The following is a 26,597-nucleotide window of genomic DNA, read 5'->3' on the forward strand; positions in this document are numbered from 1 at the left end:
GGTACAATGAACAATTCTGTCTAGTAATTTTTTTAATACAACGTACAGAATTTAAATAATCTGAGTATTAAATACTGTGATTTAACTGTCACTTGCCACTGATGAAAGGAACGAGTTCAACAGTTTGCCGCTAGAGCTCCGATTAGTTCCGAGTTTACTCACTAGATGGCTCTAATATCGCAGGAGTTCAGGCGGGAATATTATCGCTTCGAAACGGTCAAAACACAACACTAGTATCAGCAATAGTAATCAATTAATTGAAAACCGTCTCACGTTGTCGACAATTTCTATAGATATATTGGTCAGCTTTTCAGTGATGTAAATTATTATTAATATGCTTCACTTGTCGTGACAAATTTATTCATAGAATATTTTTTATTTAAAATCATCTAACTACAATTACTGAATTGTTTTAGTAGATAGAGATTTATTATAATAGTTGGGCGTCTTAAAAAAAAACTTATTTTGGAAATACTAAAGTGCTAAATATGATTATAATATCTAACCTGTTTCGTTTACGGGCATCTACGTGAACGTCGCACATTACATTTTATTACAACATTATTTCACATATTATCTTAGTGACTTCATTATGTATTTTGATATGACTCTTTACCTTAACACATGAATGAATCCTGCAATCACGGTGTATTACAATAATAGCAAAATGGTTTCATATAATAATATAACTTCCAAAATCAATTTAAATTATTAAATTATTATTTATACTTCTATTCAAGAATCAAGACAAATAAATAATGTTTAAGATTTTATTAGAATATTTCAATTATTGTAAAAAAAAATTATTTGCAAAATGACAATGATTTTCTATAAATTTATTTAATTATATTTCTTTAGTTATATTTATTTAATTGTGTTTCTTTAATTATATTTGTACCTCGACTTAAGCTCTGGTAGAATGGGCTATACCTCTGGGTGTAATGTTACATAAATGAGTTATGATCAAAATATTAATAGTTACTATTGCAACTCTATAGAGATGTTTAAAAAAAAAATAGTAACTGAAGGACCAGCCGCCTATGGCAACTTCCTCCCGTAATGATTTAGTTATGTATATAACGATACAAAAATAAGGGCCAATCTCTCGATGCTGTCGTTGAACAATGGTTAACTAAAAGTCGTTTAAAATTACCTTTGGTTTTTAACAATAGATTTTTCACTACCCAAGCATTTATTGTATCACTAACCTTGAGCAGTTAAACACTTTCGTTAGTTACACAAGTTCGTTAGAAACACAATTACAAAGCAGTGGCGATTCTTTTTTTTTTTTTTTCTTCTGGGGTCATGTAAAATTATGTTTGTAAACAAATATTGGCCAGAAAGAATTATATATTTTTCAATTTAACATCCGCTACATTATTTGCAACTATAAATGATCAAAGAAACATAAGTTCCAATTGCGCGCATACACGCACGCATATGTATACATGTAAATACTTTTGAACAAGTGAAATGAGGAGTTTTAGCAAATAAACATTTAGGTAATTTTCCAAAATACAATTTTAAAGACCTTTATATTGTGTTCTTACATTTTCAGTTAGATTTATTTAAATTATTTGGCAAATATTACAATATAAAAACTTTTGTAAGTATGTCCAGTAATTTTTTTAGGTAATTTTATTTGTGTTACAAGAAACCAAAGATCTTGCTGAAGTAAAATGATTATGTATATAAAATGTGTTTAAATGGGTGTGTTATACTTAGATGAAATTGATCTAGAATTATATGAAATAAAATTCTATTGTTTTACCAGCCTTTGAGCTTTCTAGCTTACGTGAAATTGTTATAATTAAACTTTATTGCCTAAGTTTTGAATTGCTCGAATATGCAAAAAGTAATTCACTCGCTCACACACTGGCCTATAAAAATTCCAACCCACTACAGAGAACCACCAAATATATTGCGTAAGTGTTTCTGAAATGGAGTTAAACTTTAAAATTGCCTTTATTATTTCAAAAAAATAATTGAAAACTCCAAGCAAATGTGAGAACACGTCTTCTAGATATAATGGAAGATTATAATGCCATGTCAGAATTCGCCTGAAGAATATACTTGTAGATACTTTGGAAGTGACTTCGTAAGGCTGTCAGAAATGGACGTGAAGTATGCTATGCAATACGCAAGTAAATGAATCTGTGTAATTCTCACGTACTTCCAGTTGAAAATACGTCTTCATTTGAAAAAAATTTGGTCATATTTTATATATCATTTAAATAATTTAAGAGGTCGTAAAATAAATATCATTTATTTTGTATTTTACTGGTATCAATAAATAAATTGATAAAATTAATTTATGGATGTTTAAAACGAAGTTTCAACAAACACATGTATATATTTAGCCTACCGATCGTTACTACAAAACAAAAGTACAATAATAATGTAAGATGCCTTCAATTCACGTGACAGCGATGCAGTGTTAAAAGAAAGGACTAATTTCACATGTGTTTAAAAATAAAATCCAAACATCCTTTTCGGCTGGCTAAACATTGAACATATCCGGATTCGTCAAAGGCAAGTGAAGTACGCAAGGTTGTAAACATGTAACTGCATTACTTTCTGATTAATTTTAATAAAATTATGCATACCTCCAAAAAATGTTCAGTTAAAATTAGTATCGTATTGGTGTTTGTATTAAAATATAATGTATACCGGGTATATTTTTATTGTGTTTTAAGGTTTGTTGACTTTTGTACCTCATGTACTTTTGGTGAAAAGTGAAAATGTAATTATGTAGGTATTATTTATTATCAGGGCCCAAAGCATAACTTTATGTTCGTTGGCCGAAAATGAATTGAAGTTATACTTGTATATCTAAGAAAAATATTTGTATTTTGTATTAATGTAAGTATTTTATTATGTAAATTTTTATTACTTACAAATATTTTGTACTCATAATATCTAGTTTCTATTTGTCTTAAGACATAATCAAATTATACACTCAGCAAAAAATATTTATTGGTTTGCAATTTTTCATTGTTACAATATTTTAAAATGTAAATTTGCTATTCAGCAATATCAAATTCTAAAACGTGAGTAAAAATTATCATTAAATTATATCAATGGCATATTTATTGGATTAGTATTCCTTGCTCCTAATCACTTACTCTGGTTGATTACCTTCTGTATAACCTCAGTCAGTGATCGTAATTTATATACACCTTTTCCCCACTAAGACGATTCAGGTGCAGATTCTGGAGCAGTGTTTTTTTATGTACGGATGTGTCGATAAATCCGTCAGTTTGTGGGTGGTGTTGGGGGGGGGGGGGGAATTACTACTCTTAAAATATCACTTTATCTGTATGCTTGATAAAATATCCTTTGGTTAGCTCCCTCCGAAATATTCTTATACAACCTATGACGTGTAGCCTACTCCTTAGATATTTTACTTCCAACACGTTTGATTGCGTAGAGAAGGCGATTCTTCGAGTATGTGGCCCTTTCAGAATTAAATTATTATTATTAGTTACAAATGATGTTTATCTCGAGCCTCTTTGACTTCCAGTTCATACATAAAAGACGAACTACCAGTGATGCTTGACGTCACCAGTAGGGATAGCGTAAAGGAGCTCCTCATTTCGCCAGACGCGACTGGCATACACACGTATTTATATTGCAATAATAAATTACTAAATGATAGCTTATTTTTCGAAAATATGATTATGTTTTTTTACAAGAATTACGAATGCCAGGACATTTACAAATAACATCGTTTTTAAACATCACATATAAAAAAAGGAAGTGTAATCAAAAGCCATAAGCTGCAGGTCAGCTAAAAACGGAAACCAAACATTTTTCTAGCTCTAGCCTCATGTATACGTACATGCTTAAAAACATAATACATTTAAAACACTAAAATTAATGCAATAACCTGCAATATTTTGAAGACAGATATTCAGCTACAAAATATTCTCCGATAGTATAAAAAGTTCACCTGTATATATATTTGCAAAGAAAAATACAGTCCTAATGAGATATCAAATATAGCAAATAATACCGCTTTGCAACATAACGTCATGCTATTAGATGGTCAATGTTCAACTGTTTGTGTAATACACATACGCACACACCTGTGACAAAATGTCTAAAGAAATAAAATTTGTAGGAGCGCAAAACCTTTGTAGTGCACAGTTAAAAATTATTATTATATTTTTTTACGGGGGCAGGAAAACTACATTACTGGCCAACTTATTTGAATGTAGCGGTTAGCTGTGAACGAGCGTTCTTGGAAAAGAGGCCAAATCTTGATAGTTTTGGCCACATAACCACCGCAGTAAAACATACAATTTGTATATCGTATATGTGTAGTGCACCAAATTAATATTTATTATAATTACCTTGGGTTGCACTCGGTTACGTACGGGTTTCTAACTGAAATGTACCAAAAATAGTAATATTTATTCTCTTGCGCTTTGTTGAGGATCGAGTAGTCTTGGATGGGTGTATGGGAAAGGGACAGAGAGGCAAAGGGATTGGAAATCTAATGCTCGCCGAGGAAGAGTACACCCCACCCCCTTCTCCAGGAACCGGTCGTAAACATGACACCCCGCTGGGCGATAAGAATTCTGAGAACAGCGTCCTCTTTCCAACCCCCCTTCTTTTTTCCGCGCGTCGCTACATCGTTCAACAGTACTGCTAATGCGCTCTGTTGAGGACAAAGATAACTACGCGTGTCTTTGCCCGCTAGCGAGAAACTCAGGATCTTAGCCTTAAAATGTGGCATGTAGCATGTCTATAATTAGAGTTTAACTGCAGGCTGTTTTAATTACTATTAGTTCAGAGGAATATTTAAAAAAAAAAAAAAAATTACCAAATGATTGCACACTGGGTTTGTGAAACATACATTTTGAGCCCTAGCTTAACTCTGTGTAATTTAAATGCTTTTCAATGCAAATGACTACAAAGAAAGTTCTCTAAATTAAATTAGATTTGTTTTCGATAGCATTGATTGAGTTTAACATTTTCCCCAACTAAAGTGCAAATAAACACTGCGTCCAGGACCGTCGACAGGAGAGGAGTGGGGGGCGCGAAACCCCCCGGGTTACAATTGAGTTCAGAAAAATATTTTTGTGCGCTTGTGTTAACGCTGATAGTAGGACAAAAAAATATTACAATTCTACAGCTAGTAAAATTCATTGGAAACCTTGCAGAATCATGCAATTCTTTTCCAGATCAAATTTACAGTTGTTGCCACAGTAAGTTTAAGTGTTTAGTTTTATTTTGATTGTGGTGTTTGAAAAGTTGTACATTAGGTGAGGGAAATGGGGCCCGACGAAATGACTTGCCCCCGACCGCACCACGGAGACGAAGGCGAGGGTGGCGGTGGTTCAAAGTTGCGCGTCGGGTGACGGGAAGGAAGGTGAGGACGGCGGTGGTGAAGGGAGGGTCCGGCGCAGGTGCTGCACCACGGCAGCACGGCGGTCCACTGGGACGCGGAGGGCGGCTCCCGCACGGCCCTGGTGTACGTGCGGCTGGAGCGCAGCTGCGCCACGGTGACGTGGGGGCGGCCGGCCTGGAGCGGGCTGGCGGGCTCCTCCTCGTCGCCCGACTACTGCCTGTCGGCCAACCCCGAGGAGCTGCCCGCGCCGGCCGTGGCCCTGAGGCTGGCGGGGGCGGGCGGGGACCCCGCGTGGGCCGCCCTGGAGGAGGGCTACCTGGACCTGGCCGCCGTCAAGGAGGTCGCCCTGGGCGGCAAGGAGCGCGAGCGAGACCCCGACCTGCAGACCGCGTGCCGGCGCTACGGCCTGGAGCGCTTCCCGGCCGCCGACTGCTGCCTGGCGCTGGTGTACGGCGCCAACCTGGGCGACAACCGCGTGCTGTTCCTGCTGTGCCCGCCCTCCCTCTGCAGGTGCGTCGACCGCCATCCGTACACCCACTGTAGCAGTGGCGCAGCTCAGGTGGCTGGCGCCCCTGGCCTGACTGGGAAATGGCGCCCCCTCATGTATTAAAAGAGAGGGGGGAGGGTTCAGTAACCGCGAAACTGTCGCGGCAGTGCCCCCCCTGGTGGGGGCCAATCCTGCCACCCGCTAGCTGTGCCACTGCCACTTAGTGATGTTTGAGATAACTTTCACTATAGCATTAACAGGCTGGATTAATATGATACACAATCATTTTTGGAAAAAAAAAAAAAAAACCGATAGTTCCAAGAATTTATTTTACTGCATTCATTCCAAAAACTAGACAAATATAAAACTTTAAAAAATATGATGATGGTCATTTTGTTCAAATGATAACAATAATTTCACCTAGAGTGTTTAAAGACTTTGCCGTTCTCGAACATCTAAGAGGGTTTTTGGGAAAGTGAAAAAAAAAAAAAAAAAAAAAACCTTCGAAATATATACTACCGCATGCAAATGTGCGTCGTTTAACTTGAACACAGCTCGCTTGACGCTCAACCGCAAGGGCAGAAATTAATAGAAAGTGGTTTTTGAGTATTCAAATCTGTGATAGAAGAGTCTTGTTTGAATTTCAGGCCACCCAGGTAGAATTTATTATTTTCATTTTACTTACATCTTATTATGCACTATATATTTACCAGTGGGTATATGTACATTATATTACTTTAATACACCAGTCTGTTCACAATTTCATGCATCTCATTTTCTTGATTTATTTCATATGTATGTGTTCATATGTATATATTAAAATGATTAATACTTGTCAATTACCGACAGGTACTTTATATATAAAAGGTAATCAACTTGTAAAATAATGCTGCTCAAATGAAGTGTAAAATTTTATCTTCTAGGTTTTGTGAAAATGACTGAAAAACAAGAATAGTGTTTATGCTGTTGGTTTCTGGTGGCAACTGCATCCAATAAGGCATCATCCAAAACAACGGGACTCTGGTCTTGCAAATAGTCATCTTACTGATTCTGTTGTTGCTATAAAATTCTCCGACCTAGAGTCGAAACTGAGTAGACGCTACTGCGTGCAGCTGAATTTCCGAGACACGTGCTATCAGGGGCTCACATTTGGTTTCATAGCCACAGAAGGTACCCGACGTACCAGCATACACATCTAAGCAAAAGTAACACATTCGTGCTTCTAACTGTTCCACGTGGCGAAAAGAGATTAAGACACGTGGCTTGTTAAGTTTACGTTAGCTCAGATATGCACAGGGGATCAAGGTGATGAGACCACCAAGAATTATAGTAGACTCCAAACACGTGGGTACAAAAGCATAATACGCAAAAATTCATTTTGGATGACAGGTGGGTGGTGGGTGGTGGGTGGTGGGTGGGGGGTGGGGGGTGGGAGTAATAAAACCAGTTTGCCCACTTTAAAAAAAAAAAAATACATTGTCAGGAGAAACCGTCAACATCTTTATAAGACGGGGAATCAGGTTCAGTTTAACAAAATGAACAGGAAAGAGTTAGTATGCAATGATGAAGCGGTGGAAGCTGTTTGTGGGGCAAGGAAATTATGGGTCTTGGGGAAGTCTCTCAAACTAACAAACAACAGTGGGCAGAAGGTGATTCTCTAAAACTGACAGTAATGGGACCACAAGCAAGAATCAAGAGAATTCAGGCACTCATAAAACACGCAGTGGAAGAATATGTATTAAGCCTAAGTATTTGGAAGATTATATATAAAGGGGTAATGTATATACATACCATGTATAAAATGTAAAAAAAGGGAAGATGTCATATATGTGCGATGGTGTGGTCTATGGCCCGGAAGTGTGTATTGGGAAGGCAACGATGGCAAGCATTGTGAGAGGTCATGTTAAAATAAAAGTATGGTTATCGCAAACCATCTAGAAATATCGTGTTTTTATTTAATGAGCAAACACCCACACATGACACCACGCACGAGCGCTGCGTCAGCCGTCGCGGCAGCGGGGCGTGAGCGGGGGCAGTGCCCTGTTGCAGGATGTGGTACCTGGGCCTGTGCTGGGTGGTGCGCGGGCTCAAGCGCCAGCTGCAGCTGACGGACCGCCGCATGATCTGGCTCAAGGAGCAGTACCTGCAGCTGTACTTCGAGGAGTGCTGCCGCGGGCCCATGACCGCGGACGCCATCAGGGTGAGAGGCCGACTGCGCTGCCCCCGTTGTCACGGAGCACACGTGTAGCACATCCGGTCACGTTGACCATTGGCGTAGCTGTGTTCATAAAGTTGGGGGGGGGGGGGGGGACAAATAATGATTTTGATGTCATGTAAACCCATTCCCCTGTTACCAAGACGGGGGGGTCCGGGGTCCCACCACAGGAAAATTTTGGTTTTAAAAGTGCAAAATAGCGCTTTTCAAGCAGTTTTTGTATCCAACCATTGGATACATCGATGTTAAAATTATTATAGTTTCTTTAAGATAAAATTTGATGAGTGAAGAAATTACAAATAAAGTTGGGCAGAATAATATTATAAAATAAAAATATCACGGTTTAGAAAGTTGGGGGGGACAGTCCCCTCCACCCAAAAAGTTCAGGGGGACACGTCCCCCCTGTCCCCCCTGGTTCCTACGCCCCTGATGTTGACATATGTACATTTTAATTTGCATCTGATGATGATGATGATAATGATGATGATGATGATGATGATGATGATGATGATGATGATGATGATGATGATGAAGTGAAATCACCCCAAGGGCTGGTTTGGACTCCATTCGTTGCCATGAGGGATTGATCTTGGCGTGACTGAGGTGAACTAGGCGAGGTGATACTGCAGTGGCCTTCTGCTGTAAGGATGTGAAGGGACGACAGAACATGCAGTCCTAGAACTGGGAAGGAAATACTATTCCGCCAGTGATATATCACCCACCTGGCACGGAATCCCAAACTGCCACCCGTGGCTAACCAGCCAGCAGCTGCAACCAATCAGCCATCAGGTTGGAAAGCTAGCATTTATCTTTTCTAAATGAACCAGGGTGTCCTCATAAATCTGGAACAAAATTTACCTTACAGTTCCCTGACTTTCTGTGACCAAAATTTCAAGTTTCCCTGACTAATTTTTATTATATAATTTACATATTTTGCAATTTTCTGAAAGAAACAAATAAAATCCAGCCTCCACCACTTCCTTCATTTTCCAAAAATTCAAACTGAACCATGCATACGCTATTTTATAGGGTGTGTGAATATGCACATGAACACCAAATGAAAGTAAAACAAAAAATGCTTTCAGATGGATGATCACAGACATTTAACATCCCCCCAGAATTACTACTACTGGGGATTTTTCATGACTTTTCCCGAATTCCAAATAAATTTACCTGACTTTCCTTGACCAAATCCAACTTCCCTGACTTTTTATTTTCCCTGAAATTCCAGCATAGGACACCATGCAAACAATTTATCTAGGGATTTCAAAATACATACTCTCAAGTAGGTAAGAGATACTTAATTCAATGTGTAGTAGAAGGCATCATCATCATTTTCTTTTCATGTACAAGCAATGTGTCTAATTCATATTTTATCAATGCTTTACTTTTTGAATCTGAAGATAGAGATAGTCTATTTGTTTCAATTAAGCTTGTCTAATTATGATGATGATGATGATAACTATTATTATTATTATTTTCAGAAGATAGTTTCCTAGTCACATATAAGTTGTACTTTAAATGTATAGTAGTTGACACTGTGATAAACAGGTAGACCCAGAATGTGTATTACTATTTCATAGCAGCCACACTAATGAATTTGTAATGAGTTTTGTATAAATCTCCCCGCTCATAAAAAAAGTTATTCAAATCCGGCTACACACAAGCTTATAAAGAGAAAGAAGTGCTATGTTACATTACCTACACTTAGATAAAAAAAAAATTCTGAATGTTGAACTTAATTTTACTCTCCACCAGCATTAAACTCTTATAAAACAGACGACCATTCTTGAAACACACAAACGGTTGATCTCTGGTCTTTTTAAGCAGCACAGTTTTTGGTGTTGCTCTGGTATGTGATGGAAGTTAAGGTCTGGAAAGTAAAGCTGTCAAACAATGAATAAAGGAAGTAGACCAACAAGGCTGAAGATTGGCGAAATGGTGAAGGGACAAGCTAACGAAACAGTTGTGCCACAATGGTGATGTTTCGCAGATACACTTGAGCAAGAAGTTCCACCAGACAGTAGCACAGTGTGCTACGCACATTTTTTAATTCTCGGCTAGCAACTCGTTCAATTCATTGACACAACTTTGTGTTTAGGGGGCTTTATAAGAAGTGTTATCTTTAAAATATTTTTGCAATGGGAGCGCATGACTTGATGTAAGTTTTTGGACATACGCCATTGCTAAGCAATTAGCAATGGCGTATGTCCAAAAATTTATAAGAAGTGTTACTTCGATCAGGGGAAATTTGCACATCTGTTGTGGAGCCGTGTGACATCTAGTGAATGCGCCGCTGGTTGAGAAACTCAGCACACGGACGGACAAACCCTGACACCTGCACCAGTCAGTGACTCAGTAATAATACACATTTGAATTGATGCTTGTGGTGGTTAAACATTGAATAAGTTCTTGTAAATACTGAGAGTGGTGCTCTGTTGTAGTACCTTATTATTTTTTGAATAAAATATTTACACTTTCTGAGAAGGAGGGGGGGTGGGGTGTTGAGTCCATGAGTCCCCAATACATATAAAGGGCCACCTTCAAAGCCCTTTATAGTTCGCAACCTCAGTCTTCATAGCAATTTTGTTTTAAAAAATGTGGACTTGTGCATGAAATGAAATCATAGTTCACTTACCTCGACTCAAGCAATGAAACTTAGAAGTTGAATGAAGCCAGAGCGGTTCAGGGAGTGTCTGCACGACTGCGCAGATATTCGGGGGCCGGGACTGGGCGCTGACGGGAACGGCGGGAGGAATGTCTCCGCCGGACAACGGCACACTTCGCCGTGGACCATCGGCCAAGTTCAAGAAGAAGAAGTCCATCGGCAATATACAGGCACTAAAGGTACTGCGCTGGATGTTACATTATTGTACAGTGGTGGATTTCAGTCATGTGTATTGAACTCTTTTATTACTTTTTTCAACATTATCCGTGCAAACTCACTTCCATTCTCAGTGATAAGTAGGGACACAATTATATTGTGAATTGCGATAAAATCGAAATAACACTGAAAAGCATGTCATACACCATGTAGCAATGAAAAACCAGTTAATATGTCATAAACCACTGCAATGCAACAAAAATAATGAAATTAACTAGCATATTTAATCAAAACTCAACTCAGATTACAAAACCATAATCTTTTAATACATTAAATTTTAAAAAAAAAAAATATTTAGCATGGAGTTGGTACCAACATATATGCACTAAATATATTGGGAAATTTTGTGTGTTTTTTTTATATTGCAAATGTTATTAGTATCTAATTTATATATAAAGACTTTGGTACATTTTTCAAACGCACATAAACATGATGATTTATTTGTATTGTTCCCAGTAGTTTGACATGCTTATTACAAATGATTATACTGTAAAAGTGCATCATATTCAGTCAAAATGGTACTGTTTGAAGTAAGTATCATTGAACAAGTAAGTGTTGACGTCGTCCGACCGACGACCATCCCTAAGCCCGACCTGCAACCGCCAGTATACTCTCCCGCTAACGGAACGCACCCCTGGCCGTGGCCCACCCGAGTCGAGCGAGCCACCGAGCCGAACGGCCAAACCAGACATTATTATTATAAAGCACACTAAATCCGAGTGGACTAGAGACGAACCACACCCATTCCCCCTCAAACAATTAATTACGAATTTTGCGACCTTAAAGTCTCTTCCAGACGCAGTCATTTAGTTTTTAACGTAATGAGGTCAAGCTTGGCGCGGCAGGGGCCGACGCGCCACCGGACGCCATGCCAGTTCCGCAGTTCTACTCGACTCGCGGACCGGGACGGACCTACGTCCCACGGAGAGAACACATCCATTGTCTTCATCGCAAGTAACGTCCGGTAAATATAGTCATTTAGCATAAACCAAACCTTTTTCTATTCACCTCTCCGTGCGTGCCCGGTCCGTTTTTTACGGTTCAGGACCTAATCCGACCGCGTAAACGTAAAGACGCCCCGCACCACACCTGGTGCGCAGGGTCGCTCTTCAGCATACGGCACGGGCCGTCTCCCGCAAACCACAGAACTTTCTTAAGGCCACGCGCCTTCGCGCGGACCACAAACCCGCAAGGAAAACTTTGCCAAGTTTAGTGGCGGTGCGTGTACCACCCCAGTGGGCACGGCACCAGCGTAGAAACAATCGCTTACGGGACTGGCCGACTCCAGTCGCCCACAACCTCTGTGTGCCACGTCATTTGTGCGCGCCTAATTTTCATTAAGTGTACTTGTTAACGTAACTTTGCGCCACGTCATTTGTGCGCGCCTAATTTTCATTAAGTGTACTTGTTAACGTAACTTTGCGCCACGTCATCTGTGCGCGCCTAATTTTCATTAAGTGTACTTTGTCAACGTAACTTTGCGCCACGTCATCTGTGCGCGCCTAACTTTCATTAAGTGTACTTTGTCAACGTAACTTTGCGCCACGTCATCTGTGCGCGCCTCTCTTGCATCAAGTGTACTTGGCCTGCATACTGTTACCCGAGAAACCAGTGCCCCGAAACATTGAACATGTACCGGCCTGCACCCCGCAACGGACAAGTAGCCCTCAGGGGCATGTCTGTACTCAGTAATTGTATGGTGTGACGTCAATCCCTTGAATAAAGGCACGTCGCTACTACGGCAATCCCACGCATTCTTCTTTAACGTAAATTCCCAGGCAAGACCGCCGACGGTTCTAGCGGACCACGCTGGGGCAACGAACCACGAACCCTCATTGGTTAGACACCGAGCTAGCCTGGCGCCCTCCCGGAACATAAAACGTTAGTCAGACCAGCCACCCCGCTAGAACTCGCGCCCGGACTCGAACACGAGACCGCGGACGACGGCAGTGTCATATTTGTTGAAAATGGTACTATTTTTATGAATAAAAATTTTTCATAAAAATAAACACACAGCACCGTAATCTTCTATTATAAAAATGAAATAGGCCTAGAAATAAAACCATAAAATGTTGTCTCTAGTAACAAGTCTCAGACTGGCTGGCAGCCAGTTGAGTAAAGACGACAGTCGCTCTACCCCAGGGGTACGAACCCAGAACCAACCAAACCAATGCAGCAGACAGCAGAGTCCAAGTTCCCGCCCCTTGCATGGGCCCCCTTGCATTTCTGTCATTACCAACTCTTCTCTCCCGGACCATCCTTCTTCATCCTGACCTCAACCTGCTTGCCTAATGCAAGACTTATTGCTAGGGACCGGAAAAATTTGCGGGTTCAATGACCTCCAGGATGAACTCCATAGTTCTATGTACCCTTGGTCAAATGCCACCCACTCATTGGCTGCTGCCTCGTGAGACGTTCCAGCGTAGCAGCCTGTGATTCAATAAAGCTTTGGTCAGGGTTTTCTCAATGGCCCAGTCATCCAGGTGAGTTGTGAGCCAATGGCAGAGGCAACACAGAGGTATAACTATTTGTATTTTAGCCTATCGCGAAATTAATTCGCGAATTTTTCCGGTCTCTACTCATTGCACCCGCATGTCTGTGCCCAGGGCTTTCCCTGTGTCAGCGCAAGTCTTACCTGGCCCTAACTTAACCAGTTACAGTACAGAGTTAAGTCATGACATCAATCGCTGCCGTGGCTGGCCAATACCAGCCTAGCACTTGATACATGCTACCCACCCCGCATGGCTGAAACTCAAGATGACTAAAGCATATGGGCTCCGGCCTAAGATGCACTAGTCTTCCCTGACCCATAAACTCCCAATCCAATACCCTTAGTTTTGGTTAGGTTGGAAAAAAAACATCATCCCCAAATATATTCTTCAATAACACTGCACTCTGTTGTAGAATTTTCAGTCATACATATAATGGATAAATTGTAAGGTCTATTACAGAAATGTTCCAGTGTACGAAGAGCCCTCAGTGGTAGTGATTACAAACGCAACATGCTCAGGAGGGAATGGCATCCCAACGACACAAGCATCACTAGGTTCAGTGCACGCTGTAATCTTGGATATCACACGACCTTAAGCCTATGCATAACTGTGTGACGTGAAACATGTCACACAAACATTCCATTGCACTGATTATATTCTTATTTTTTTAAATATTTGCTATATTTAACATTTGTTAACTGCTGACCTAGTTCATGATGATAATAACATAGCTCAACTGAGTCGTGTATTTCCAAAACCGGCCATCTCCACAAAAAAAGAAAAAATCGTTTTGTTCTAGAAAATCAAAATCCATGGTAACCCACAGTGAATAAGGAGCAGTTAATTACAAAAGCGGCCATATTCATTTAATAAACCGTCTTGAATGCCACATCATGGAATTGAGTAAACAGTTTTCCTCGATTTCTCGCAAAACTGTTCTGAGGGAGATGGCCAGTTATGGAAATACACGACTCATTTAGTGATGTAGACACTAGACAGATGCGCCGAAGGCCCGCCTGCAGACGTGAGCTGGTGGCCCGCGAGACGGCAGTGAGCCGAGCTTGTGTTTCGGCAGGACCTGGGGCTGAAGCAGCATGAGGTGCTGGACGCGAGCACCGGCGGCGGGCTGCGGCGGCCGCCCCCCTCCGGCCCCGCCCTGGTCTCCACCCCCCGCTCACGCTCCATCTCCAGCGAGATGGAGGCGCGGCACTGCGGCCAGAGCCCGCGCGGCTCCGGCGACCACCTGGACCGCCTTTCCTGCAGTCCCACGCACCACCTCACACTCAGGTGAGCCCCTTCCCCCATTAGAACTAACTGTGACCCACCACCTTACACACAAGTGAGCCCCTTCCCCTAACCTCACACACAGTTATGCTCCTTCCCCTATTAGAAGTACCTGTGGCCCACCACCTCACACACAGGTACACCCCTTCCCCCATTAGCAGTCCCTGTGGCCCACCACCTCACACTCAGGTGAGCCCCTTCCCCCATTAGAACTAACTGTGACCCACCACCTCACGCACAGGTGAGCTCCTTCCCCTATTAGAAGTCCCTGTGGCCCACTATCTCACACACAGGTATTAGAACTAACTGTGATCCACCACCTCACACTCAGGTGAGCCCCTTCCCCTATTAGAACTAACTGTGACCCACCACCTCACACACTGGTAAGCCACTTCCCCTATTAGAACTAACTGTGACCCACCACCTTACACACAAGTGAGCCCCTTCCCCTAACCTCACACACAGTTATGCTCCTTCCCCTATTAGAAGTACCTGTGGCCCACCACCTCACACACAGGTACACCCCTTCCCCTATTAGAAGTACCTGTGGCCCACCACCTCACACACAGGTACACCCCTTCTCCTATTAGAAATTCCTGTAGATTCTCCATTATATAACACGAGAAAATATCTTCAGTAGAATGGAAAAAAAACCTCGTTCCCCATGTTCAAGAGTTTGCAGTTAGAAGCTCTTCAAGGACAAGACAAAAAAGAACACTCTCCTCTTTAAAAAAATTTATATTTCTGTGGATTCCACATGAAATAAAACTAGAAAAACTTCTGTCTAAAATATCTTTGTGGCCGGGAGTGAAAATAGGAGTCATTTCCACTAACAAAAGAAAATAATTTGGGAGCAAACAGCGGGCAAAGTGATTCTGTCCCCCCAAAATGAAATTCTGTGAAAAATCCTGCTCGAGGCTGCTTCCTGTCACAATCAAAACACAAATGAACGGACTTCTTGTCGCAATCAAAACACAAATGAACGGAATTCCCTCGCCTCAAAATCACAAAATAAATTTGAAGTTCATATCTACAAAAGATGATGGGTATACAAAATAATCTTATTTCAAAGAGTAAATTTCAACAGGACTTCATTTATTTTAATTTTTTTGCTTTATGCATGGTATATAATTTACATATATGTAAAAAAAAATGATAGAATTTACTAGATAGAATGGGGAGATATTTACAGAACTGTAAATTTAAAAATTATGTAAAATCCAAGTTGAACAAGAAAAGGCTATCGAACGTATTTGGAGGGCTTACAGTAAACAGAAGGGCAAGATATTTATTACTCTCTTGCTGATTTAAAGTTGCAGCAATTCGACAAGCAGAATCGGTTTTCCCTAACGGCACGTAGGAAAGTCTTCACGGACAGCCGGCTGAAGCCAGCTACAGCCAGCCCTGCAGGAGCGACCACAAGTGGTTTGTGTGGGCCACGTGAGTCACCCGTGCTGAATGAGGGAGGATGAGGGAGGGAGGAGAGGAGTGACAGGTGGCACGCACGACCGCGTGTGCGTGTCTCTCGGAGTCCGCAAAGTGGCCGGCACGACTCACTTGGTCGGGAGAGAGGGAAATGAGGATGGGCAGAAACCCGACCCGAGCTCGGCCGCCCGCGTGTGGGCTGACAAGGTAACGAGCCGTGGTCGACCCCAGACGCGACGAGAGGCAGCGCCAGTGTTGTTGTTGTTGTTGTTGTGGTGCAATGTTGCTGCTCCTGAAAGCTCACTGCAGGGAGAGGTACATCTTTTTTTTTTTTTATTAGGGCAGAGATTGCGTGCAGTTATTGTTTATGGTGCCAAATATTTCACAGAAATTACAGTCAGATATCAATCACTAAGGGGCTAAAAAATAATCTGTCAACACTGATGAGGCATAAAGAAGCTTTGCAAATTTCAAAACTCATGATGAGAGGATGTTATTTAAATAACGTGTTTTTGAATGGCATCATAACAGCATATATGTTACAAGAATTTTAAAATCATTTAAATTAACAACCAAATCAAATTATGAGAGTTAATTAAAGTTAATACACATCACTTTAAGATAGTTAACATCTCGCTAGAAAATTTTAAAAAAAATTGTCAAAATATTATGTTTGTAGTCATGATCATAACAAATTCATGGTAGACTTTTTTTTGTTGGCTTAGCTATTACTTACATTTCTTGTTTTTTTTTTCTCTGAAATATCTTGCAACTTAGTAGCAAAATAAATGTGATCTAGGCTTACATACTTATCAGGTAACTAATTCCAGTTTTGAATTAATTACTTTGGTAAGTTATGAACATGTAAAACAGACACTAAAACAAACATCCTCCAATGAAATAATGTTTTACAAACAACACACAGTTCCCGTGCATTTTATTCGCCATCATAACTCTGAACTGTGTAGTTTTCAATCTTTGTTTTTGTGAAGGTTTCATGCTTGACATTTGCTTTCACCAAAAACATTTACTAAGAAAATGTTTTTAAGTTAAAAGATAAAGGTTGAATGGGACAACTAGGCTCGTAATTACAATGAAACTATATTTTTTTATTGTTCCCTTCCTATTTGATAAGTTAATATAATTCTGCACTTTACCTATAAAGTAACTAAACCTGTTTAAGGGGCCCGCCTCTTCAGGGGTGTATGTGTGCTAGTGAGGTGGGATGATAAGTGCGACGCTCGCTGGTGCTTCTAGTGTGGTATTCGCTTTCAAGCGCAAGGCTGTGGACTTCTTGTCATACATAGTGAAATTGAGTGGTAACCATGACATTACATGGCGGGGAAATGAAGATAAAGGTGTGATGCAAGTTCCCTGGGTGCTTTCAAGAACATTTACCGCATGTTTCATGCCTAAAAATTACTCTGAAAAAGTGTTTAGCCATTTTTTTCACTCCCCTAAAGATAAAGTTTAAAATCAAAACACAGAAACAGAACAGCATATTCTTAACTCCTTTTTGCAAACAGGCACCACTCTGTTAGCGGGGGCAGTTTCAAAATCACATGGTTTCTTCTGAAGCTCTGGACACTGTACGTGTGTGCAGTTAGGTGGGGCCATAAGACCACATTAAGAAAAAAATGTTTTATAGCTAATAAGTAGAGACCGGAAAAATTTGCGGGTTCAATGACCTCCAGGATAGACTCCACTATCCTCTACACACTCGGGCAAATGCCAACTGTTCATTGGCTGTTGACTTGTGAGTCGTCTCGACTGGGCAGCCTGTGATTCGACACTTCCACGAGTGAGGGCCTCTAATTGGCCCTCATTACTTCAGATTAACCGAGAACCAATGGCTAGGGACCGGAAAAATTAGCGGATTCAATGACCTCTAGGATAGCCTCCATTATCCTCTGCATTTCTCAAGTAAACACGCATGGTCATTGGGTACTAAATTGTGAGGCGTCTCCTTTGGGTAGCTTGTGATTCGACGCTTCTTTGGTCGATAGTTTCTCATTGGCCCAGAGAGTTCCAGTAAAACTGCGAGCCAATAGCAGAACCAGCATAAATGTACACAAGTTTGAATTTCAGCCTATCACGAAATGAATCCACGAATTTTTCCTGTCTCTACCAATGGCAGAAGCAGCACTAAGGTATAATTATTTGAATTGTAGCATGTCACAAAATGAATCCGCAAATTTTTCAGGTCTCTACTAATAAGAGAGGTGTGGTAACCTAACCAGCACCTAAGCATGGAGAGTGTGTCGAAGGGAGGGCACGCACTGTTTCAGGGAGAAGGCGAAAGTGTCCAGCGTCATGGAGTCGGTGTGGCAGACCAAGCACTTCCGGGCCGGATCCATCACCCACGAGACGCAGCTCGACTTCATCGACTTCGTTGCCTTGTACCGATCGTTCAGGTGAGTGCATGGGGTGCTTTGGCCTTGGTCTTACATCCGACACCGGCTTGCTGCTTTTCCGTGTCTTTTATTTTATTTTCATAGAGATCCCTACAGATGTTTCACTGCATATAAGCATTGCCGAATACTTTTCGTTGTTCATTTTTGTGCCGGACACAGCATTTGTCACGTTACCTGACATTTATAACATGTCAGGTAATAAAAATAATTTAGATTTATGACTAAGCTGCATTATGGTTAATCATTGTAAGTTTACTTCTGTTTTTACAGAACTGGGTAATACAAAAATACAACTTTAATTATGGAGTCTCATTTTTGGAATTTTTCTCTTGAAAATACCTCGTATTAATTAAAATATAAAAATTCAACTTTGCGTATGTAGACAAGCTATTAACATCAGGACATATGTTAATAATGCTGTGTCGCATTTAGCAAACTTCCACCATTCACTTCTTAAAAATTTATTGGAATTATTAGAGATGGTGATTTATCATTAAAAAGTTCAGTCCACATAGATGAAACACTATCATTTCTTTGCACTAATTAAGATTGACAAGACATTATTTTTAGACGTATAACCGTTGTTTTAAAATACATCAGCTGAATTCTCATTGGTTCACTCAACGGCCGCCCAATCTTCCTGTAGCACACACAGATAGTACTGTACCTAATAAATTTTTTGGGCATAAATAAAGTGCACTGAAGTATAAAAAAAATCCAATGTATAGTGAAAAATAACCATCCCTAAGAATCATGTAAAATAAAACTCTGACTAAAAGTCACCATCTGGACCAGGGCTGTGACAGACAACTGAATACCTAGAAAGATAATAGAAAAATCTTAATACATATGTACAGCAACGTGGTATCACCGCAGGGTACAAACGGAAATGAAAATAAAATCCTTTAAAGATAAATTATACACATTTTATTTAATCTTACAAAATAATCAATAAGAGCAGTAATGTACAGAAACATATAGTATGTACACTGTACATACATAAGTATGAATGTAAATCTATGTTACTTAAAAATAATATGTTTTCTACTGTGTCTTTGAGGCATAAGCCTTTCGCTCTGCAATGTCCAGTATCAAAGGATGTACAAGTTCTCCGCGACAATTTTGACGTGATAATGTCTTATAAATCTATGAACGCCGGCTGCACGCACGAAAAATTGTCACGTTCCGCCTGAGCCGAGCGTGCAAGAACCGGCCAACCACCGCGTGAGAAAATCTTCTACGAAATCAAACAGGTTAAGGCGAGCTTTTTAACTAATTGTTCGTGATTATAATTTTTAAACAAATTATTTAAATTAAATTTGCAAAAACTGTAAATAATATTTGAAAATTAAAAGGTATGCAATTTTTCATCAATGTTTTCTTATGAGGTTTTCACGTGAAATTATCGTCCATAAACCGACTTTACAGACAACCCCCCCCTTTTTTTAATACATCTGTTTGTTGATGCTCACACATTCTATTGTCAGACGATGATGGATAACAGAAGCTGCCGGCTAAATGAGCAATGTGGGTTGATCAAAGTGATCTACACGTATGTGTTTTCTCTCGTGTGCCGCAGCCTGCGCGCGAGGAAGGACCTGCGAGACCTGTTCGACCAGCAGGCCATCACCTGCCGCAGCATGTCGGACAGCTCGCTCAACGACGGCAGCATCAAGAGCTCCCCCGAGCACTCGCTCCGACCGCCGCAGAGGATCGGTGAGCGCGGGGGGGCACGGATCTGTAGGATCATGGCCCGTCGAGTATTTGCGCGTGGGTTTCAACCGACACAAGTCATCGCCGGATGGGTTCTCCTATGTTGTACACTGCCCATATTCTAGCCCAGGGGCTGGCAAGTAGTTTTAGGTGGGGGTCCGGATACTGTGGGAAAATTTTAACGAGGCCAAGAAAAAAAACAACTGATAATAATTCAGTGCTATCTATTTACTGTTTGGTTTCAAATAAAATTATGAATATAAAACACAAGACCGAGGTTCAACCGTCCGCAAAAAGGAAAAAAGGACCGCGGTCGGCCTGTTGCTGACCGTTGTTCTCTAGCTTATATTCATGCAGTATGCAGAAAACATTTAAAATGTTCCAAAAGTTTTCCGTAAAACATAAGTTTTGACATTTGTGTTCATCAGACCCGTTAACAGTTCACGATTTTGCAAGTACAAGTGGGCCGTGCAGCAGCGAACGCTACAATGAGCAGTAGGTGCAGCTAGTGTTCAGTCGCAAGGGAGCTAGCAACGAAAGTACTAGGTAAATTTGCTCCAAACAACTTTTATTCTTTACATTAGAGTGTAAACTACGTTAGGTAAAAAAAAAATACTTCAATATTTTATGCACAATATTTTTTTTTTTCATACAAGCGGGCGAAGGAAAATTCCAAAACCAAAAGTGAAGAAATCAAAGAAGCAACGAGTGACACCCATTTCTAACCGGCCACCTAGACTTTCCGATGCAGAGAGATGTCAGCTCTATCGATTAAGAAAGAAAGCAGCCCATAAAAATGGAACAGAATTGGCCCAGATGGCCCAAAGTGGTGAGCGCACGCAATGAAATATGACGCCTCAAGTGCTGCAGCCATCTACATCGGCCCAGCCCAACGGTAATGCATAAAATAGAGAATCAATGAACGTAGACAACCCACAACAGGAATCACAAACTCACAACATCACACTTTGGAACTTGAATCGAATCCACGAAAAAAACATAGTGGTAGTTGCTTTAAGTCTTGTTACAGCATGGTCATTAGAGCTGGGAACACGATACAACTCAGACCAGAGAAATTCGGGGATGGAATCAGCCAAGCCCTATAGCCCGTCCCACTCTTAGATTGCAGTACACGGCTTATGGCGCGCGCTGTTGCCAAATATCTAACACATTACGAATTTCAGGAGATGCGTGTCTTTGTAATTTGGATAGAACAAGAAGCATTTTAAGAAATCATATCGTAATTTATAATATTTTATACTATTACACATATAAATTTTTAATAATGCCACTTTTATGTAAATTTCAAATAAAAACTACCTATTGTAGACAAAAATTTCTTATAGATTTCTTTTCTGTTCTAAAAATCCCATATATATATATACATATATATATATACATATACATATATATATATACATATATATATATACATATATATATATATATATACATATATATATATATATATACATATATATATATATATACATATATATATACATATATATATATATACATATATATATATATATATATATATACATATATATATATATATATATATATATATATATATATACATATATACACATACATACATACATACACACACACACACACATATATATATATATATATATAAAACATTTTCATGGGCCCGATAAATGCCGTATTTTTGGACAAGTCATGTCCAAAATGATAAATAAAATACGGTAATGGAAATTCTCGGTCGAGTAAGTTATGGGAAAAATCCGAACAATTGGTTCGAAATGGGGAAGATTTTTTGAAAAACAGAAAAATCGCAACAACTCCCATAATATGAATAATATCAAATCCATTTTAACGTATGATAACTCGGATTACCTAATGCCGAAAAATGTTTTCTAAATACATTTTTGATACGACCAGCCATAACTGCATGGGTTCGAAAAAAAATTTCACCGGACAAAAAAACGTAACTGCCTTAGTAGACACCTTATCAAATCTGTTTAAATTGTTTGTAATAATATCATAATTATTTTCCAAAACTTTGTCTAAAACAATGTTTGATACGATGCTTGGTGTTGAGAAGGATGGAAAAATAATTCAAAATTTTGTACCATGATCGCTATTGAATTCCTTCGTATTTATTTCATACATTTTACATATTATGTTCAAGAATCGATTATAATATTTTTTGTTGACTAAGGAAGCCATGTATTTGAAATTGCTTGTAGGACAGAACCCCACTTATCTAAACACACGACCCTGTTTCCTCTTACGACGGCAGCACGCGCTCTTGTACTGATAAGACACATCTTTAACAGCTATTTCCACGGAAACTGTAGAAGCAATTGAGATGGGGCTGCTTTTAAAAACTAATTCAACTCATTGTGAACATTTTTCTCGCTTTCATCCCCCATCTATCTTTAATAGAAAAAATTTTTTTCCGCAGGTCAACTTTTTGATGTGTCAGTTTGTGAGAAAATGCATTTCAATATATTAAAAAAATTATTTAAGTGAAATCTGTACAGTTTTTGTCTTAACATTTGTTCGGTGGCGTCCTAAGGCATTAATTTACTAATAAAAAAAATCTGAATGAAATACACATGTAGGTTTTCTTTTTTTGATGTGAAACATATCGGAATACACCAATCCCTCGCATAGCACGTCTTCAATTAATGCGAATTCAGTTAGCACAATGTAAATTTTACTGCCCTAGTCTCGAATAGCACGTCTGTAAATTTCAGTTACCACGAAATCGCCACAGGCTAAAAAAAAATCTCGGAAACGACGCGAAGTCAGGTATGGAATATTCGAGGGGGGAAGGAGATGCGCACGCAGATAAACAAACACCGGGCCGTACTGTTAATGCCCGGCCGCAGACCAGGCCGTACCATTGATGCCCGGCTGCAGACCAGGCCGTACCGTACAGAAACCAAAGCAGATGAAATTGGACATTTTTTTTAAAAAAAAGCAAGATGATAGTGTTAATTTCACCCCAGAAAATATTTAACTAACTTTTATGTTTTGTATATGTACATATTGTACATATGTATTTTAATGTTATGTTTGTGCTCTAGGGAAAATCTAAATCTGTTTATCTGTTAACTGATTTGTTTACATAGCCGCTTTTATAAGAGGTGTGCATAACAAATTAAATGTTTACATATGGCTGTGTGTTTTAAAGTTATATAAAACCGGTTCTTAATTTCATAAAAGTGTTTTAATTTTGTTAAGTTTTAAACGTAATAACAAAGGATCCAGCTGCTTGCAACAGCAGGCAGACAGACGCACGCGCGTGTTGCAGGTCACGCCTGGGCGGGCAAGCCAACCTGCTGACTGACGGTAAATATGTTACCACTTATCTCCCGTTACACTGTGCCATGTTTTCTTTATCTAACGTATTCGGTGGTAGGCTTAAAAAGATAAATGATATGACATATGCATTTTCAAGTATTATTCTACGCATTTATATTATGTAAAGATTACTTCCCTACACATCTTGGAACACATTAAATAATTTAGCCTTATATTTATGGGGACTAATGCTTCAGAATACGCGAATTCGATTAACACGAACATTTTTAGGAACGAATTAGTCGTGCTAAGTGAGGGATTGGTGTACTTCAAAACAGTTCGCAGCGAATAAGTTATGTTTTTAATTTTTTCGGACACTTAAAATATTGTTAAGTATTCAAAATAAGCATTACCTGATGCGTTTTTTGATTCTATACAATATGAAAAAAAGATTGGTCCAAAAATTAAAATTTTAAATTTTGTTTGATATTTGGCAACAACGCACGAAGAAACAAGGACAGTGCTAACGGCAATCGGCGTGTGTTAGAGAGAGAGAGAATGCGCCCATTTACTTCCACACTGCAATCTAAGAGTGGGATGCTCTATATAGTAAGGAATCGTTCCAGCATTTTCCAGGAGTTACTTTGAAAAACTGTGTGAAACGGAAGTCATGATGGCCGGACCAGACTGGACTCGGATCCTCTCGAGAACAAGCACTGACTTCGGTGCTCCCTGCGACGGCTCATTCCGCATCCAGTGTACTTACTGTGGCACGGATGTTTACCTCTTTGCTTTCTCGGTCTATAGTCGACTTTGGTTTTCTGTAGTTTGCCCAGTTTGGAATGAGTCTGATCATCTACTCTGCTCGCACATCTAACGCAGACATTCTGACCCCAACACTTTTGAAATAAACCTGGGAAAAATCACAGAACTGCAAACTTACAAATGAATGTCCAGAGTGCCTGGTTTACACATACAATGCAAACCAACTACTATAGCTAAGGACAAGATTAAATGATTTTATTTATAGGTCAATTTTGTTTTTAAAACAGAAGAGTTCAGTGTTATTGTTTTTATTTTCATCCCTTGTATGTTGTCATGAACAAATGTGAATTATTCAACAAATATGAAAAAAATAAAATTCTTAATACTGTACTTACATATATCACCAAAATAGTCAAATGAAACATGATGCACTTACACAATAAAATCATTAGTAATAAGCATGCCTAGCCAGAACAGAACTACCCAGAAAAATAAAAATCAATTGGCTAATTTTTGTATGTTTTAATAATGTGCCAACATCATTAATGTAAAAGCATATAAAGTTTTACTTATAAGAAATGCAAGATCAAAAAACGTTATATTAATTTTTTTCCAATTTAATTAGTTCATACATTCTGGTACAAAATGCATGATAGATAATTTACTTTTGATTAATTTATTTTTGTGATAAAATATAAATTTAATTTATGTTTTGTCAAGTTGCTGATTGATTTCATGTTTTTAGTTACATTTCAGTGCTTAAAGGTGAATTAACTTGCATTTGGGTGTTAGATGTTTTACTGCCTTGCCTTACGGTGTTATTTCAGTCTTATCCCTAACTATGTTGACCTAGTTCAAGGAGGAAGACGACATGAAGCAAGCTCAGACAATGACTTATGTTACAGTTTCCAGTTCAACATGTTTCAGTCATCATTAAGGACATCCATTCCCCTGAAACTTGTATCACATGACTAGAGACCTGCAAAATTCGCTGTTTCGATGGCCTTCAGGATAGACTGCACATACCCCTGTACCCTCGGGCAAATAACGCAAGTTCATTGGCTGCCGACTTGTAAGTCGTCTCAGCTGGTTTGTCTGTGATTCGATCCTTCTTTGAGGGTTGAGGGTTTATAACTGGTTGAGATTCGTCCAGATGAACAGTAAGTCAATAGCAAAATGATTTAAGAGGTATATGTGTTTGAATTCTGGCCTATCGCCGAATGAATCCGCGAATTTTGCAGGTCTCTACACATGAAAAACAAACCGCTCGACCACTGTGAAGCGAACACAGGTGCGACCTTGTTCCAGGTCTGCTGACGAGGAACAGTTCCCTGGACCTGTACGAGCACAGGAGCTCCGCCAACCTGCAGAAGAAGAAGATCTTCGACGCCATCGCGGCGGCGAGCATCGTGGCCAACTGCGCGGGCGTCGACACCTCCAAGTCGCAGGTCATCACGCTGCAAGTGTTCACCAAGTTCCTGGAGACCAGGCAGATGGAGCAGCACACGGAGGAGGCGGTCAAGGCCCTCGTCCAGGTTCGTGCGTCACCGCTCTGCCCCGTGTACTGCTGCCCGGCTCGCGAAGACCAGACCCCGAGCAGGTGCCTTGTCAGGGTGCCAGCAGCGTTCATCTGTCTCTCCACTTTCAAGTTTTAAAAAATTAACACTAAATTACTATTTATTTATTTAAATTTCGTTCCATGCCCACCAACAGTCCAGGGACATTAGCGGTGGGCAAGACATATACAAAATACATACTCACACAGATTACATAAAATAACAACCAAGAAACAAGAAACAAAGGACAAAGACATACAAACAGACAGCACAAGAACTGATATACATAAAATAAATTTTTGTATAAAGTAGTAACAAAGTAAGCAGTAAAACATAAAATTTAATAAAGTACAATAATTTAAACTTGAAGGTGAGAAAATACTAAATATAATTATTTTGACTACTAAAATTCATATCAAGTTTATATTATAATTTGAAATTAATCTATAAATAAGATCATTGTTGTTATTAACTGTACACAGAGCTGATAAAAGGCGACTGTTAAATTGCAACACTCTTAAGGCCACTATTATCTAAAATATATTTGCAATTGATTTTTTAATTATAACAATTATATATAAAAAGTGAATCTAAATAGGCTCTACGATCTGAAAAGAATATTAAAGTGGGTTGAGGAAAATTATTTTCAGTTATTAATTTCATATTTTGTTTTGTATGTCTTGTATTTTATCGCTATCAGATGTGTTAATTTTTAATTTTAATC

The 26,597-nt window shown here is 39.5% G+C and overlaps 1 protein-coding gene across 1 annotated transcript in view; it reads left to right on the top strand.

The window, feature by feature from the left end:
- LOC134532297 (1-phosphatidylinositol 4,5-bisphosphate phosphodiesterase epsilon-1-like) overlaps positions 1-26,597 on the top strand; it is a 191,924-nt gene that overhangs the window by 140,814 nt on the left and 24,513 nt on the right. Inside the window, 7 exon segments of the mRNA XM_063368719.1 lie at positions 5,415-5,866; positions 7,893-8,043; positions 10,771-10,905; positions 14,510-14,721; positions 18,432-18,557; positions 20,137-20,273; positions 25,626-25,852. Coding sequence (XP_063224789.1) covers positions 5,415-5,866; positions 7,893-8,043; positions 10,771-10,905; positions 14,510-14,721; positions 18,432-18,557; positions 20,137-20,273; positions 25,626-25,852 — 1,440 coding nt within the window.

The sequence above is a fragment of the Bacillus rossius genome, chromosome 1 (assembly GCF_032445375.1).
Source record: "Bacillus rossius redtenbacheri isolate Brsri chromosome 1, Brsri_v3, whole genome shotgun sequence".
Lineage (NCBI taxonomy): Eukaryota > Metazoa > Arthropoda > Insecta > Phasmatodea > Bacillidae > Bacillus > Bacillus rossius.